This window comes from Stigmatopora nigra, chromosome 1 (genome assembly GCF_051989575.1).
Source record: "Stigmatopora nigra isolate UIUO_SnigA chromosome 1, RoL_Snig_1.1, whole genome shotgun sequence".
In the NCBI taxonomy this organism is placed as follows: Eukaryota; Metazoa; Chordata; class Actinopteri; order Syngnathiformes; family Syngnathidae; genus Stigmatopora; species Stigmatopora nigra.
Window position 1 is genome coordinate 1,623,511 of NC_135508.1, and position 15,096 is coordinate 1,638,606.

The 15,096-nt window shown below is 33.8% G+C and overlaps 1 protein-coding gene across 3 annotated transcripts in view; it reads left to right on the forward strand.

Moving 5' to 3' along the window:
• The window catches only part of samd11 (sterile alpha motif domain containing 11), an 80,825-nt gene that overhangs the window by 40,777 nt on the left and 24,952 nt on the right, over positions 1-15,096 (forward strand). For all 3 annotated transcript variants that reach the window (XM_077714932.1, XM_077714914.1, XM_077714923.1), the window contains exons 5-6: positions 6,545-6,637; positions 11,854-12,018. In XM_077714932.1, the coding sequence (XP_077571058.1) occupies positions 6,545-6,637; positions 11,854-12,018 (258 nt within the window). The remainder of the gene's footprint in view (positions 1-6,544; positions 6,638-11,853; positions 12,019-15,096) is intronic.

The following is a 15,096-nucleotide window of genomic DNA, read 5'->3' on the forward strand; positions in this document are numbered from 1 at the left end:
ATCAAAATCACATGGTAGGACCCCCCAAAAAACTACTTATTTAATATTTATGACATATTTTTGGATTATTTTCCATATTTTTTGGCATATATGGTCAAAAAAATATTTTCAAAATAGAGAAAAAGGCAAAAAAATGTATATATGGAGGAAATTCAACAAAAAATACATATCTTGCTTATATAACGTGAAAAAAATATTAACTTGTGCCTGCCATTGCGCATTCAGGGAAAATTTAACGTATTTTCTCACATATAGGCCGTATTTTTTGCTAAAAAATGATGACTGAATCGAGGGTACGGCTTATATGCGCATAAATTAGACTTGACATGCAGGAAACTGTAAAATGACGAAAGACAATATGGCCGATATGGTCATTTATTTCAGAATAGAGAAAAGATAAACAGAAAAAAAACGCTAAAAAAGTTAATTTTGACGTCTATGAATGAAATTCAAGAAAAAAATTAACCTTATTTTGCATAAAAGGTGAAAAATTGCTACTTGTGCCTGCCATTGCTCGCTCAGGGCGCCGCTATCTTACCTAGGGATGAAAAAGTAGATCGCTATGAACATATTTCCTGGTTGTACTGGTCACATGACTTCCTTTTTGAATTTATCTACGTGGAGGCAACAACTTTTTTGAGTGTGCAATCCAGCAGACCATCCTTTTGAAGTATCTCAGAAATACAATTTTAATATAAAAATGAATATATATATATATATATATATATATATATATATATATATATATATATATATATATATATATATATATATATATATATATATATATATATATATATATATATATATATATATATATATATATATATATATATATATATATATATATATATATATATATATATATATATATATATATATATATATATATATATATATATATATATATATATGTATACATATAAATAAATGACTAAGTAAATAAATATATATAAATTAAATAGTAAATAACTAAATAGATAAATAAATATATACATAAATAAATAAATATATATATAAATAAGAAAATATCGTGAATAGATATATAAGATAAAGATATATAAAATAAAATTTTAATATAAAAATGAATAAATAAATGACTTAATAAATATATATAAATATATAAATACATGAATAAATGTTTTTTTTTATAAATGAATGGCTAAATAAATATACGTGCAAATGAATGGCTAAATAAATATATGTATAAATAAATGACTAAATAAATAAATATATATAAATTAAATATATTTTTTAAGATTTTCCCTTTAAAGTAACACATTTGAACTCCCTATTAAAACTACAAATATGGAGATGAAAATTCTCAATCAGGTTTCGGCTTATACTCGAAAAATTGCAAAATTAAACCATTTTAAGGCAATTTTAAGGGTGCGACTTATTCGTGAAGACTCTCAATATCCAATAAAATCTTTTTTAACATTTTTGTTTTTTTTCACTAATCTAAAGTTAAGCTAAGTTCCAGCTTTTGCAAAGTTCTTGCGGCCACCTGCGCGCCAGATGACTTAGCATTTAGCGACACGTTTTGTCCTCCCGCGGCCCATAATTCTTCTTGAGCTCCACTTCTATTAATCCCCCCCCCCCCACACACACACACACACACACACACACACACACACACACCCCTCCCACACCCAAATAAAAGATCGGTCGGGGGCGCCGTGTCCTTTTTACGCACGTTGGCCGCGTCGCATCCTCCCTCGGCACGAGCCCAAGCGCCCCCGCGTCGCCCCTGTCCGTCTCCCCCCCCCCCCCCCCCCCCCCCCCCCGACAATCCTCCCCTCCTCCCCCTCCCCCGGCGGCGTCGGCGGCCAATCAATGGCGGCGCTTTTCGGGGGGGCGACGGAGGCCCCGGCCGGCGCTCGGAAAGAGGGATCAATAAGTTATTAGCACCATTCTGTCAGCTGTAATGTGGAGATTGATTGGGGGGGGGGGGGGCAGACCCCGCGCCGCGTCCCCCTCACCCCCACCCCCCCAGTCGCCCGGCCTTTCCTCACTCCGCCCCCTTCGCCGGCCTGATAAAGATGACAGATTAACGGAGTAAGAGAGGAATTAAGGAGTCTGGCTGTCTGAGCTGTCACCACCCTCGCTACCATGGGGGAGGGAAGGAGGGGGGAGGAAATCGGACTAAGGGGGGAGGGAGGGAGGGAGGAATGCTGCCTTGCTTGACGGTGTGGCCCCCGAAAGACCGGGTTTGATGCCGTTGGCTTTAGCGGCTCGTTTAAAGTCTCGGATCTGTTTTGGTTTGTTGTTGTTTTGCGTTTTGGGGCAGGGAATCGAACCCACGACTTCTGAGTTGCAGGGCGGTAATATCCACTGTTCCATCGTGTCGTAATGCAGTAAACTGTAAATGAGTATAAATATAATATATATATATAAATAGTATGAATAACGGAGAGAGACTGTTTAATGGAGTTTGGATGTTAGCTTTGGGGTTGTGTGGATTTTATTTGGGAAATCTGGTTTACTCCCATATCCCAAAAAGATGCTAAGCTAGCTGGTTGAACACTCTAATTTGCCCTTATTTGTAATTTGTTGTCTGTCTTCTTGTGCCTTGTGATTGGCTGGCGACTGAGTCGGGTTGTCTCTACCACATAGTTGGCTGGGATAAGCTCCAGCACCCCCCCCCATGACATTTTTTTAGGCTAATCGATTCAAAAAAATGAATGAAAAGTATTTAGATTATTGTTTAGCACATCGGCCTCACAGTTTGGGTGTCCTGAGTTCAATTCCAGGTCAGTCCTCATTGTGTGGAATTTGGAGGTTTGTGTGGGTTTTATCCGGGAGATCCAAATTGACTCCCATGCCCAAAAACATGCTAGGCTAACACTTTATTTTGCCTCTGGCTACTAGTGATTGGTTGTCTTTTCTCCTTGCACACTGCGGTTGGCTGGCCACCGATGCAGGGTGTCCATCGTTATCTGGAATACGCTCCGGCACCCCCTGCGACCCTTGTAAGGTTAAGCGACTCCGAAAATGAATGCATTTTTTTTAGGTATTTCTCTTTAGCTCTTTTTTAAAAGGAAAAATAAAGATAGCATTGACATTTTTTGACACATTTTCGAGATACGAGCTTATATCGTTCCGGGACTGAGCTTGTATGTCAATTTACTCTTAACTCAAATGAACGTTTCCCATAGAAATGAACTAAAAACTCATTAATTTGTTCCAACCCTCTGAAAAAACACCCAAAACAGGATATTAGATTGAAAAAAAAAACATTTTTATTTCTTCTAGATGTACCACTCTACTTTTATTTAGCCGGCGACCAATCACTACCAATCAAACGGATCGGACTTATCTCCCCAAGTTCGGTTCAAAACACGGAGGTACAAAAACGCCTATAGGCGTTAAATTATTTTTAAAAAATCTAATCAAAGGCACTGATGATGAAAATAATAAGCACCCCCATTTTAGCGCATAATGTAGCATATCAAGCACATGATTGGCTAAAAGCCGCCGGTTGCTAAGCGGGCTATAAGCGTCCTTCGTTAGTAAACGGCGAGCACAGCTCAGGGCCGACTGGGCATTAAAAAGGGAAGCATGGCTCCTCTAAGCAGACCCGTTTAATTGGCTTTAAAAGCTCGCCGCCCTCAAATCTCTGGCCCTCCGGCGCCGGCGCCCGAGACGCCGCCGCCGCCACCGCCATCGCGTCTTTAGCGAGGTCAGCCGGAGAGACGATTCGAGTGCGTGTCTTTGATCATTCGCCGTCTTCGGGCGTGGGTGGTGGAAATGTGCGCCCTGTGCCGTTTTTTTGCTAGGTATGACGGAGATTTCAGTTAAAGGGAATTTAGTGTGGAATTGGGTTCACTTTTTGCCAGTAGGAGGGTAAAGGGTTAAATTTAAAATGGGTGTGGTTTAAGGGAGTTTTTTTGATGAGGGTTAGGGTTTATCTTGAGATACGAGTAAAATTTTGTGGAAAATAATTATCTTGCGATACGAGTGAAATTTTGGGAAAATATTTATCTTGAGATACGAGTGAAATTTTAAGAAAATGTGTCTTGAGATACGAGTGAGATTTTGGGGAAATAATTATCTTGAGATACGAGTAAAATTTTGGGAAGTGTCTTGAGATACGAGTGAAATTTTGGGAAGATGTGTCTTGAGATACGAGTGAAATTTTGGGGAAATGTGTCTTGAGATACGAGTGAAATTTTGGGAAAATGTGTCTTGAGATATGAGTGAAATTTTGGGGAAATATTTATCTTGAGATATGAGTAAAATTTTGGGTAAAAATATTTGTTGAGATACGAGTAAAAATTTGGCCAAATATTTATTTTGAGATGCGAGTAGAATTTTGGCTAAATATTTATCTTGAGATACGAGTAAAAGTTTGGGAAAATATTTATCTTGAGATATGAGTAGAATTTTGGGCAAATATTTATCTTGAGATACGGGTAAAATTTTAGGCAAATATTTATCTTGAGATACGAGTAAAATTTTGACATATGTCATTTTTTCTGTTTTCAGTTCAAAAATCATTTTGTAAAATTGTAAAAATATATTTAAAAAAGCTAAAATAAATATTGTTTTAGATCTATAAAAAACTGAATATTCAGGGGGTTTAATGAAGTTCTTTTAATCCATTTATAAAAAATAAAAATCTAAATACATATTATATATAAAATGGTTCGGCCCACATAAAAACGTGCAGGATTTTTTTTACCAAAAGCCAAAACTACTATTTAAAAAAAATAAAAATATATATTTTGATGACTCTTACCTAGCAACTAAACTCTTAAGATTAATTTTATTTTCTTAAGAACTGTTTTTATGAAAAAAATAATGAATCCTTGTTAGAATGTACCATATTTTCCATTAAAAAATGTTTACTGTTGATTTTGTTTTTTTAGATGAACCTTAGCTACCACCAAAACTCTAAACTGCAAAATATTAATTATATTTTTAATCATAATGCAAGAATAAATGTAGCCTCATTAGATTGAACCATGTTTTCCACAAAAAACCTTAAATAACTTTTTACCAAACCCAAAACTACTCCAAAAAAAACTTTCGCTGAACCTTAGCTATCACCAAAACTCTTTATCTTAATTTAGTTTAGCTAACCGTTGTTTTTCAAGCAAAATTTGAGCACACCAACTCCTCAAAAAAAAAAGAAAAACAACAAAACAAACGTTCATCTCCGCCCCTAAAAATACCCTCTGAGTAACGAGAAGGCGGCAAAAAGGGCGAAAAGAGAGGAAACAGTTTCTAACCGCGTTTTTTTGTGTGTATGTCGAAGTCTGCCAGAAAAAGCCGAGGTGTGCCAGTTAAAAAAACAAAAAAACAAGACAGAAAGAGATGACAAACGTCTTTTCCGGTCCCGCGTTTCTGCCTTCGTGATTAGGCCTTGTATTGATTCGAGGTGCCTTTTGTGGGGGTGGTGGAGGTGGGACGCCGTCGGAAGAAGGAAGGAAGGAAGGGAGGGGGGGAGACGCCGAGGAGGGGGAGGAGGACGTAGCAGTAGGGGGTGCCGTAATTGTACACAAGATGTGGAAGCGGGAGGGCGTGGGTTTGTTGGCGGGGAAAGGACTCGGGTATAGGAAACGGAACAAATTGACATTCTGGACCTTAAACACCCTAATGTGCAAACTACGGCCTGCGGGCCACATATGGGCCCTGAATATTTAGTTTTTTATATATCTAAAAGTGTTTATTTTAGTTTTTTTTTAAATATATTTTTGGATTTTACAAGATGATTTTTGAACTAAATCAAAGAAAAAATGGATTAAAAATGACAATTATTGATTTGAAAGGGGGAAAAATCGGGAAATTTAAAATAAATATATACTCTAGTATATCTACTCTAGTTGTAGTAGTAGTAGTAGTAGTAGTAGTAGTAGTAGTTGTTGTAGTAGTAGTAGTAGTTGTTGTTGTTGTTGTAGTAGTAGTAGTAGTAGTAGTAGTTGTTGTAGTAGTATTAGTAGTTGTTGTTGTTGTTGTTGTTGTAGTAGTAGTAGTAGTAGTAGTAGTAGTAGTAGTAGTAGTAGTAGTAATAGTAGTAGTCGTAGTAGTCGTAGTAGTAGTAGTAGTAATAGTAGTAATAGTAGTAGTCGTAGTAGTAGTAGTAGTAATAGTAGTAATAGTAGTAGTCGTAGTAGTAGTAGTAATAGTAGTAATAGTAGTAGTCGTAGTAGTAGTAGTAATAGTAGTAATAGTAGTAGTCGTAGTAGTAGTAGTAATAGTAGTAATAGTAGTAGTCGTAGTAGTAGTAGTAATAGTAGTAATAGTAGTAGTCGTAGTAGTAGTAGTAATAGTAGTAATAGTAGTAGTCGTAGTAGTAGTAGTAATAGTAGTAATAGTAGTAGTCGTAGTAGTAGTAGTAATAGTAGTAATAGTAGTAGTCGTAGTAGTAGTAGTAATAGTAGTAATAGTAGTAGTCGTAGTAGTAGTAGTAATAGTAGTAATAGTAGTAGTCGTAGTAGTAGTAGTAGTAGTTTTAGTTTTAGCATTAGCATTAGCATTAGCCATGCTACGTGCTTTTCTGTATGTTTAAGCGCTGCTATTTTTGTTTGTTTGTTTCCAGATGATCTTCTAGTCAAAGGGAGAAGCTTCTCTCCTAACAGCAGTAGCAATTCTCCCTCCGACAGTAAGAAGTCACGCAGCGTATCCCCTAAAGGTAAGACCCAGTACTGCATTTTTTAGCAGTGGGAGATTCCAGTCAACAGTTACTGCCCTTAACTGAAAAGACAATAAAATTCATTATAAAAACAGAAAAATAAACTAATTGGAAACTAAACATTAGCATAACATTGACTCCTCATGCTAAATACTTAGCGCAAAGTGGCTAACATGCAAATATAGTTGACTTCTTGTCCATCCACTGTTCAACCTGGATAAGATTTATTTTATAAGTTAGCATAGCAAGATAGCGGTTTATAAAAAGAGAAAAACAAACTCATTAGAAACTAAACATTAGCATAACATTGACTCCGCATGCTAAATAGCGAGCGCCAAGTAGCTAGCATCCAAATATAGCTTGTCTTTCCACTGGTCAGCCTGGCTAAGATTTACTTGATGAGTTAGCATAGTTAGATAGCGGTTTATAAAAAGAGAAAAACAAACTCATTAGAAACTAAACATTAGCATAACATTGACTCTGCATGCTAAATACCTAGCGCAAAGTGGCTAATATAGTTGACTTCTTGTCCATCCACTGGTCAGCCTGACTAAGATTTATTTGACAAGTTAGCATAGCAAGATAGCAACGCTTTATAAAAAGAGAAAAATAAACTCATTAGAAACTAAACATTAGCATAACATTGACTCCTCATGCTAAATGCCTAGCGCAAAGTAGCTAACATACTAACATAGTTGACTTCTTGTCCATTTACTGGTCATTCTGGCTAAGGTTTCTACGCTAAGTTAGCTTAGCAGATAGCAAATCTTCACTGTATACTTTTTTTTATTCGCACAAAACACGATAGGAGTCCGAGTGCCTGATAAATCATGGATTGACGGGAATACCTTTGGCGATAGCGCTGCAATCCGGTCACCGCCGCCGTGTATTATTCTTTTTTTCTCTTATGTGGCGTGAAAACTGGGCGCTCGGCGCGGCCAACAGGCTTTTCCCTTTAGGCTCTTGAAGACGACTTCCTGGCTGATGCATTATAGAACAGGCAAAATCCCAGGACGCCTTACTGTGCATCCAAATTTATCCCTAGAAACGCTCGACTTTAGCGCCAAAAGTACACGACAAATGATCGTTTTTGGTTTATTTTAGAGGGTTTTGATGAGGGAAATTATTGTTTATGAAAAATGTGAATGGGAGATTTGTTTGAGGGTGCGTTGGGAAGGATTAGGAATTGTATAAAGGCACTTAAAGTTTTACTTTGGGGTCCATCTAAGCCCCTGAAAGATGCATGTATTGAATGTGTGGAGTGGAAGGACATGTTGGATGGGAAGATATTGTTTTAATACGTTTTTGGATGTTTGTTTTGCTTTTCAAAATAAAATAGTTCAAGAGAAATTGGGTCAAACTACTCGAAGGTTGCTAAAATGATAACATGTTACATCAAACTATTCAGGCTAAATTGAGTTTTAAAAATAGAATACATGGTAGTATGTTATTGGGCATTTTTTTATGGACAAAAATTACTTAAAAAAATAATTTAAAAAATTAAATGAGATGGCAAATTGGACTTGGTTTGATTGTGGAAATTGTACCTTGATTTTTTTTAGTAAATTTTTCATTTTTTAAAATTGTGTCGACAAAAATATGATCAAATTATTTGTCTACTTAATGGATGAGAATACAGACACAGAAAAAGACATTTTAGACATAATAAATGGGTAATAAATAAGTAAATGGATAAATAAATACACAAATAAAAATATATATCTATATGTAAATATAATATAATAAATGGGTAATGAACGAGTTCATGAATAAATGAATGAATAAATAAATATATAAATGGATGAATGAATGAAAAAATTATATAAATATATAAAAATATAAATAAACGACTAAATAAATATATATGAATGAATGAAAAACAAATAATAAACAAATATAAACACATATATGTAAATAAATAAATGACTAAATATATATAAAATATAAAACATAAATGAATAAATAAATAGATATATATGAATAAATCAATCAATATATAAATAAATCAATACACAAATAAATATATAAATATGTATATAAATAAATAAAAATAAAAAGTAAATAAATAAAAATAAAAAGTAAATAAATAAATATATAAATAAATAAATAAAATAAATAAAAAGTAAATAAATAAAAATATAAAGAAACATAAATAAATATATAAATAAATTTATAAATACATCAATACATAAATAATTATATAAATAAGCATGTTGCTGAAAAATAAATATATATGTACACTTGTATAATGTATATATACAAACATATACATATACATACATATATATAAATATACATATACATACATATATATATAAATATACATATACACACATACACAACCCCAATAATAAATAAGCATAATGCGGCGCCAGGTGTCTGTTGAGGCCTTCAAATTAGGGCTATTGTTGTCTTAAATATGGACGTGTCCACCTTTCAAACCTTCCCACACCCCAACAAAAGCAAATACTAAAACAACAACACTCAATCTGACATTAAGGTCGATCAAGAAGCCACCAAACAGATCTTGAGGAGACTAAAACACTGCTAACAATGCAAACAGATGGCTAACTTGCGCTATTATACTACCACAAGATGCTAACATATGGCTAATGGCGCCATAAAAAGGCACGACACAGTTAACAAGGCTAATAGAAAGTCTCATTCATGCTAATGTTTTATTTGTTAGAGTTTAGCAGTAGCATTTAAAGAGAAGTTAGCATTTCTAAATGGTTAGCATCCACTCATAAGTACAGTATTTGGGTTTAGCCTACTAGCTAGTTAGATATATTTTCAGCTTTCTTATTTATGAGGCAGTTTTTTTTAGTGTTTTAGGGGAAACCGCATTGCGCGGAAAACCCAGAACTTTACCCACGTATTCGTGTGGAGGCGACATAGAATAACCATTAATGAGTAATGAATGTGGAGAAATGGACTGAGAGGAGAGCAGATGGAGTTCGTGGCTGAGATTGGATGCCGCTGTGTAAATGATGTCTTCCCTTCCTTCTTCTCTAAAGTCGTCGCGTCGTTAGATTAGATTAGAACTTTATTTCATCAAGTATTCGGGAAATTTCTTAACAGTTAATTGACTGGGAAAGCTTTTGAGAAGCTAAGGCTAGCTCAGGCTAGAGCAGGGGTGGGCAAAGTTTTGGGCCCGGTGGGCCACATTGACTTAAAAAAATTGACGGAAGGGGCGGGGTCAGCACAAGATAGGATACATATAAAAAAGTGCATCCGTTAACAGTACATATGAAACATTAACAGAAAAAAATGAATTTATTATTAACATAGAATTAACATACTCATCCCTTATGATTAAAGTATAAAGTACAAAGTAAAGTAAAAAGTACAAAGTAAAGTAAAAAGTACAAAGTACAAATTAAAGTAAAAAGTATATAGTGTAAAGTAAAAAGTATAAAGTACAAAGTAAAGTAAAAAGTATAAAGTACAAAGTACACTAAAAAGTATAAAGTACAAAGTACACTAAAAAGTGTAAAGTACAAAGTAAAGTAAAAAATATAAAGTAAAAAGTATAAAGTACAAAGTACACTAAAAAGTATAAAGTACAAAGTACACTAAAAAGTATAAAGTACAAAGTAAAGTAAAACATATAAAGTAAAAAATATAAAATAAAAAATATAAAATAAAAAATATAAAGTAAAAAATATAAAGTAAAAAATATAAAGTAAAAAATATAAAGTAAAAAATATAAAGTACAAAGTACAGTAAAAAGTATAAATTACACAGTAAAGTATAAAGTACGAAGTAAAGTATCTTAGAAATATGATTTTTTTAAAATTTTCCCTTCAAAGTAACAAATATGTATTCCCTATTAAAACCATGAATATAGCGGTAAAAATTGTGAATCAGGGGGCGGCTTATACGAGAGAAATTGTAAAATACAACGATTTTAAGGCCATTTTAAGCATGCGGCTTATACGTGAGAAATGTATAATTTGAATCAAGTGTGCGCTTGAACAAAGCAATATTTTCTTGCTAATCATAGTTATTATTACCATTGCTTTAGCTTTCCCATGAGAGCTATTTCTTTTTACAATGGGTCATAAAATCAGCAAATGAGAGGTCTTTAACTCACACCATCCAAATTGGTGACAAAATGCGGACACCCATTGAATTTCCACACACACTTTCTTTACTGATCTCAATGTTTTTTTGTAAATTTAAAAATGTGCCTGAAATTTTACTGGTATCTCAAGATAAATATTTGCTTGAAATGTTACTCGTATCTCAAGATAAATATCTACCTGAAAATTGACTCGCATCTCAAGATAAATATATACCCAAAATTTTACTCGTATCTCAAGATAAATATTTGCCCCAAAATGTACTCGCATCTCAAGGTAAATATTTGCCCAAAATTTTCTCGTATCTCAAGATAAATATTTTCTTAAAATTTTACCTCGCACCTCAAAATAAATATTTTCCCAAAATTATACTCGTATCTCAAGATAAATATTTACCCGAAAATGTACTCGCATCTCAAGATAAATATTTACCTGAAGTCTTACCCGAATCTCAAGATAAATTTTTACCCGAAAATTTACTCGTATATTTACCCGGAATTTTACTCGTATCTCAAAATAAATATTTGCCCGAAATTTTACTCTTATCTCAAGATAAATATTTGCTGGAAATTTTACTCGTATCTCAAGATAAATATTTACCTGAAGTTTTACTTGTATCTCAAGATATTTTCCCAAGATTTTACTCGTATCTCAAGATAAATATTTACCTGAAGTTTTACTTGTATCTCAAGATATTTTCCCAAAATTTTACACGTATCTCAAGATAAATATTTACCTGAGGTGTTACTCGTATCTCAAGATAAATGTTTGCCTGAATTTTTTCTCGTATCTCAGGATAAACATTTACCCGAAATTTTACTTGTCAGCTGGGATAGTAGTAGTGGTAGTGGTTGTAGTGGTTGTAATAGTAGTTATGATGGTGGTAGATAAGCGGTACGAATAATGAACGAATGAATAAAACAAAGTTTACAAAATGGGGACACCCATTGAATTTCCACACAAACTTTCTTTACTGACCTTAGTGTTTTTTTTTGTTATTACTTCTAATACAATTGACTTTCATGTTTTGGTCATAGCTAGGCTAGCTGGTGCAGGTTTTACTTCAATATACACCGTAATATGATAAGGGAAGGTTGATATTGATCAAAATGGCGGCGTGTTCCCCCCCAGAGACGGCACAGAATCCAGAGGGTGAAGCAGGTGGCAGCCAAAGTCACATGAGCCCCGAGGAACACTACCGGCGCATGATGGCGGCGCTCGGCGACAACGGATCCTACGAAGAGCAGCAGCAACGCCTCTACCAGCTGGCCATCAGCATGGGATTACCCATTCACGGTCAGTCATGTCCACATACCTGGCAACCCGCCCGTAACATGAACTAATTTAAATGAACTTGATTACGATGCAGACACACTCAAAAGTAAGTTTAATCTAGCCTTACACTAAACTTAATGCTAATTTTGGTTTAAATTTTGATACCTTTTTTGGCTCTATTGGCCCCGCCTCCACCCTGACTTTCAGACGCAACCTATCGAGGGTTGTTTGCTTTTGTCTTCCCTTCAGAATATTCCCAAAATGAGGCCCACAAATGTCCCCACAATAGGATAATGCACTACCACTTGCCAATGGGAAAGTAGTATGTATACTCCTCTCGTATTAGCGAACAAGTTCCGCCATTCGCACTGACTAACGAGGAAAATATACACTGAAAAAAATGCAAGGCTCCGCCCAGTGCTCATAGAAATATTACATGAGGGAGTTACGACCAGAAAGACAATGGCCATGATGTTTTTGTCTGCTTGTATATCAACATTTTTCTCGTATCTCAAGATAAATATTTGACCAAAATTCTACTTGTATCTCAAGATAAACATTTGCTCAAAATTTTACTCGTATTTCAAGATGGAAATTTGCATCTCAAGATATATGCCCGAGTATTTTACTTGTATCTCGATATTTACCCAAAATTTTACTCTTATCTCAAGATCTACATTTACCTGGAAATTTACTTGTATCTCAAGATATCTGCCCGAAAATTTTACTTGTATCTCAATATTTACCTGAAAATTTACTCGTATCTCAAGATCAACATTTACCCCGACAATTTTACTTGTATCTCAATATTTACCTGAAAATTTACTCGTATCTCAAGATCAACATTTACCCGAAAATTTACTTGTATCTTAAGATATCTGCCCGAAAACTTAACTCGTATCTCAATATTTACCCGAGATTTTACTCGTATCTCAAGATAAACATTTACCCGAAATTTTACTTGTATCTCAAGGTAAACATTTACCCGAAATTCTACTCATATCTCAAGATAAATATTCACCCGAAATTTTACTCATATTTCAAGATAAATATTTACCCGAAATTTTACTCATATCTCAAGATAAACATTCACCCGAAATTTTACTCGTATCTCAAGATAAACATTTGCCAAAAATTCTACTCGTATCTCAAGATAAACATTTACCCAAAATTTCACTCGTATCTCAAGATAAATATTTGCCAAAAATTCTACTCGTATCTCAAGATAAACGTATACCCAAAATTCTATTCGTATCTCAAGATAAACATTTGCCAAAAATTCGACTCGTATCTCAAGATAAACATTTACCCAAAATTTTACTCGTATCTCAAGATAAACATTTGCCAAAAATTCTACTCGTATCTCAAGATAAACGTTTACCCAAAATTCTACTCATATCTCAAGATAAACATTTGCCAAAAATTCTACTCGTATCTCAAGATAAACATTTACCCAAAATTTTACTCGTATCTCAAGATAATTATTTGCCCAAAATTTTACTGGGTACAGCTAATGAATAAAACCAAGTTTCGAGCGATTTATCTGCGAGAGCGATGGCCCGGCGCCATTGAAAAGTCCAAGTGGCATTTGTAATGTCGGCATTGAGCCCGCGATGTCAAGGTGGGACTGCCATTGATTTCTGACCACCGAGCCGCTTCCTCATTAACAACACCTGCGAGCGGCATGCATCAACACGCCCATTGATCCACTAACTCTTATTGGCTGGCTGCCAACTCCCTAAATCTCTCAATACCCTCCCATCCTCCAGTTCTACCAATTTTTTTTCTACAATAAGTTTCGGGTTAAAAAAAATGCACTGGTGTCAAAGTGGCGGCCCGGGGAGCCAAATGTGGCCCGACGAATCATTTTGTGCGGCCCGAGAAAGTCAATCATGAGTGGTGACTTTCTGTTTTAGGGTCAAATTAAAATGAAGAGTATAGATGCATATTAAATTTCCTGATTTCCCCCCTTTTTAAATCAATAATTTTCATTTTTTCCAATCCATTTTCTGTGTTTTTAGTTCAAAAATCATTTTGTATATATATATATATATATATATATATATATATATATATATATATATATATATATATATATATATATATATATATATATATATATATATATATATATATATATATATATATATATATATATATATATATATATATATATATATATATATATATATATATATATATATATATATATATATATATATATATATATATATATTAAAACATCTATAATGAACATTGTTTTAGTGTTTTAGATATATAAAAAACTGAATATTCATGTTTTTTAATCCAGTTATTTTAATCCATTTATATAAAAAAACCTAAATATTATATCTCTTATGCATATTTAATTTCCTGATTTTCCCCCTTTTAAATCAATAATTGTAATTTTTTAATATTTTTTTTCTGTTTTTAATTCAAAAATTATTTTGTAAAATCTAAAAATATATTTAAATAAAAGCTAAAATGAATATTGTTTGAAATCTATAAAAATCTGAATATCCAGGGATTTTAATCCAGTTCTTTTAATCCATTTATTATAAAAAATGTTTTTTTATATTTCCTGATTTTCTCCGTTTTAAATCAATAATTGTCATTTTTTAATCATTTTTTTTCTGTGTTTTTAGTTTAAAAATCATTTTGTAAAATCTAAAAATATATTTTAAAAAATGTAAAAAAAAATTAAATCCATAAAAACGGAATATTCAGGGCTTTTAATCCAATTCTTTTAATCCATTTTTAAAATAAAATCTAAATATTACATCTCAAATGGTCTCCTCGTGCCCTGCCATTGGCTTTCTGCCGATTGTAGTGAGCTGGGATAGTCTCTAGCACCCCCCATGACTCTTATAAGAAGACAAAAAATGTAAGTGTTTTTACATGGCTGTTCAACCAGGCGTCCATTTTTGTAAGACACGTCCCATTAAGTCCTTCCTGTTCTTTACAAGCGCTTCCGTCGGGGCATAAATGGGTGAGACGCTGGACTCCAATTGACGTTTGAGCTACTTTTATTTTTATTTCATTAGCAATGATGTTAAATTGCCGCCTGCAAATGGACAGGGCCAAAGCCATCTCAACGTT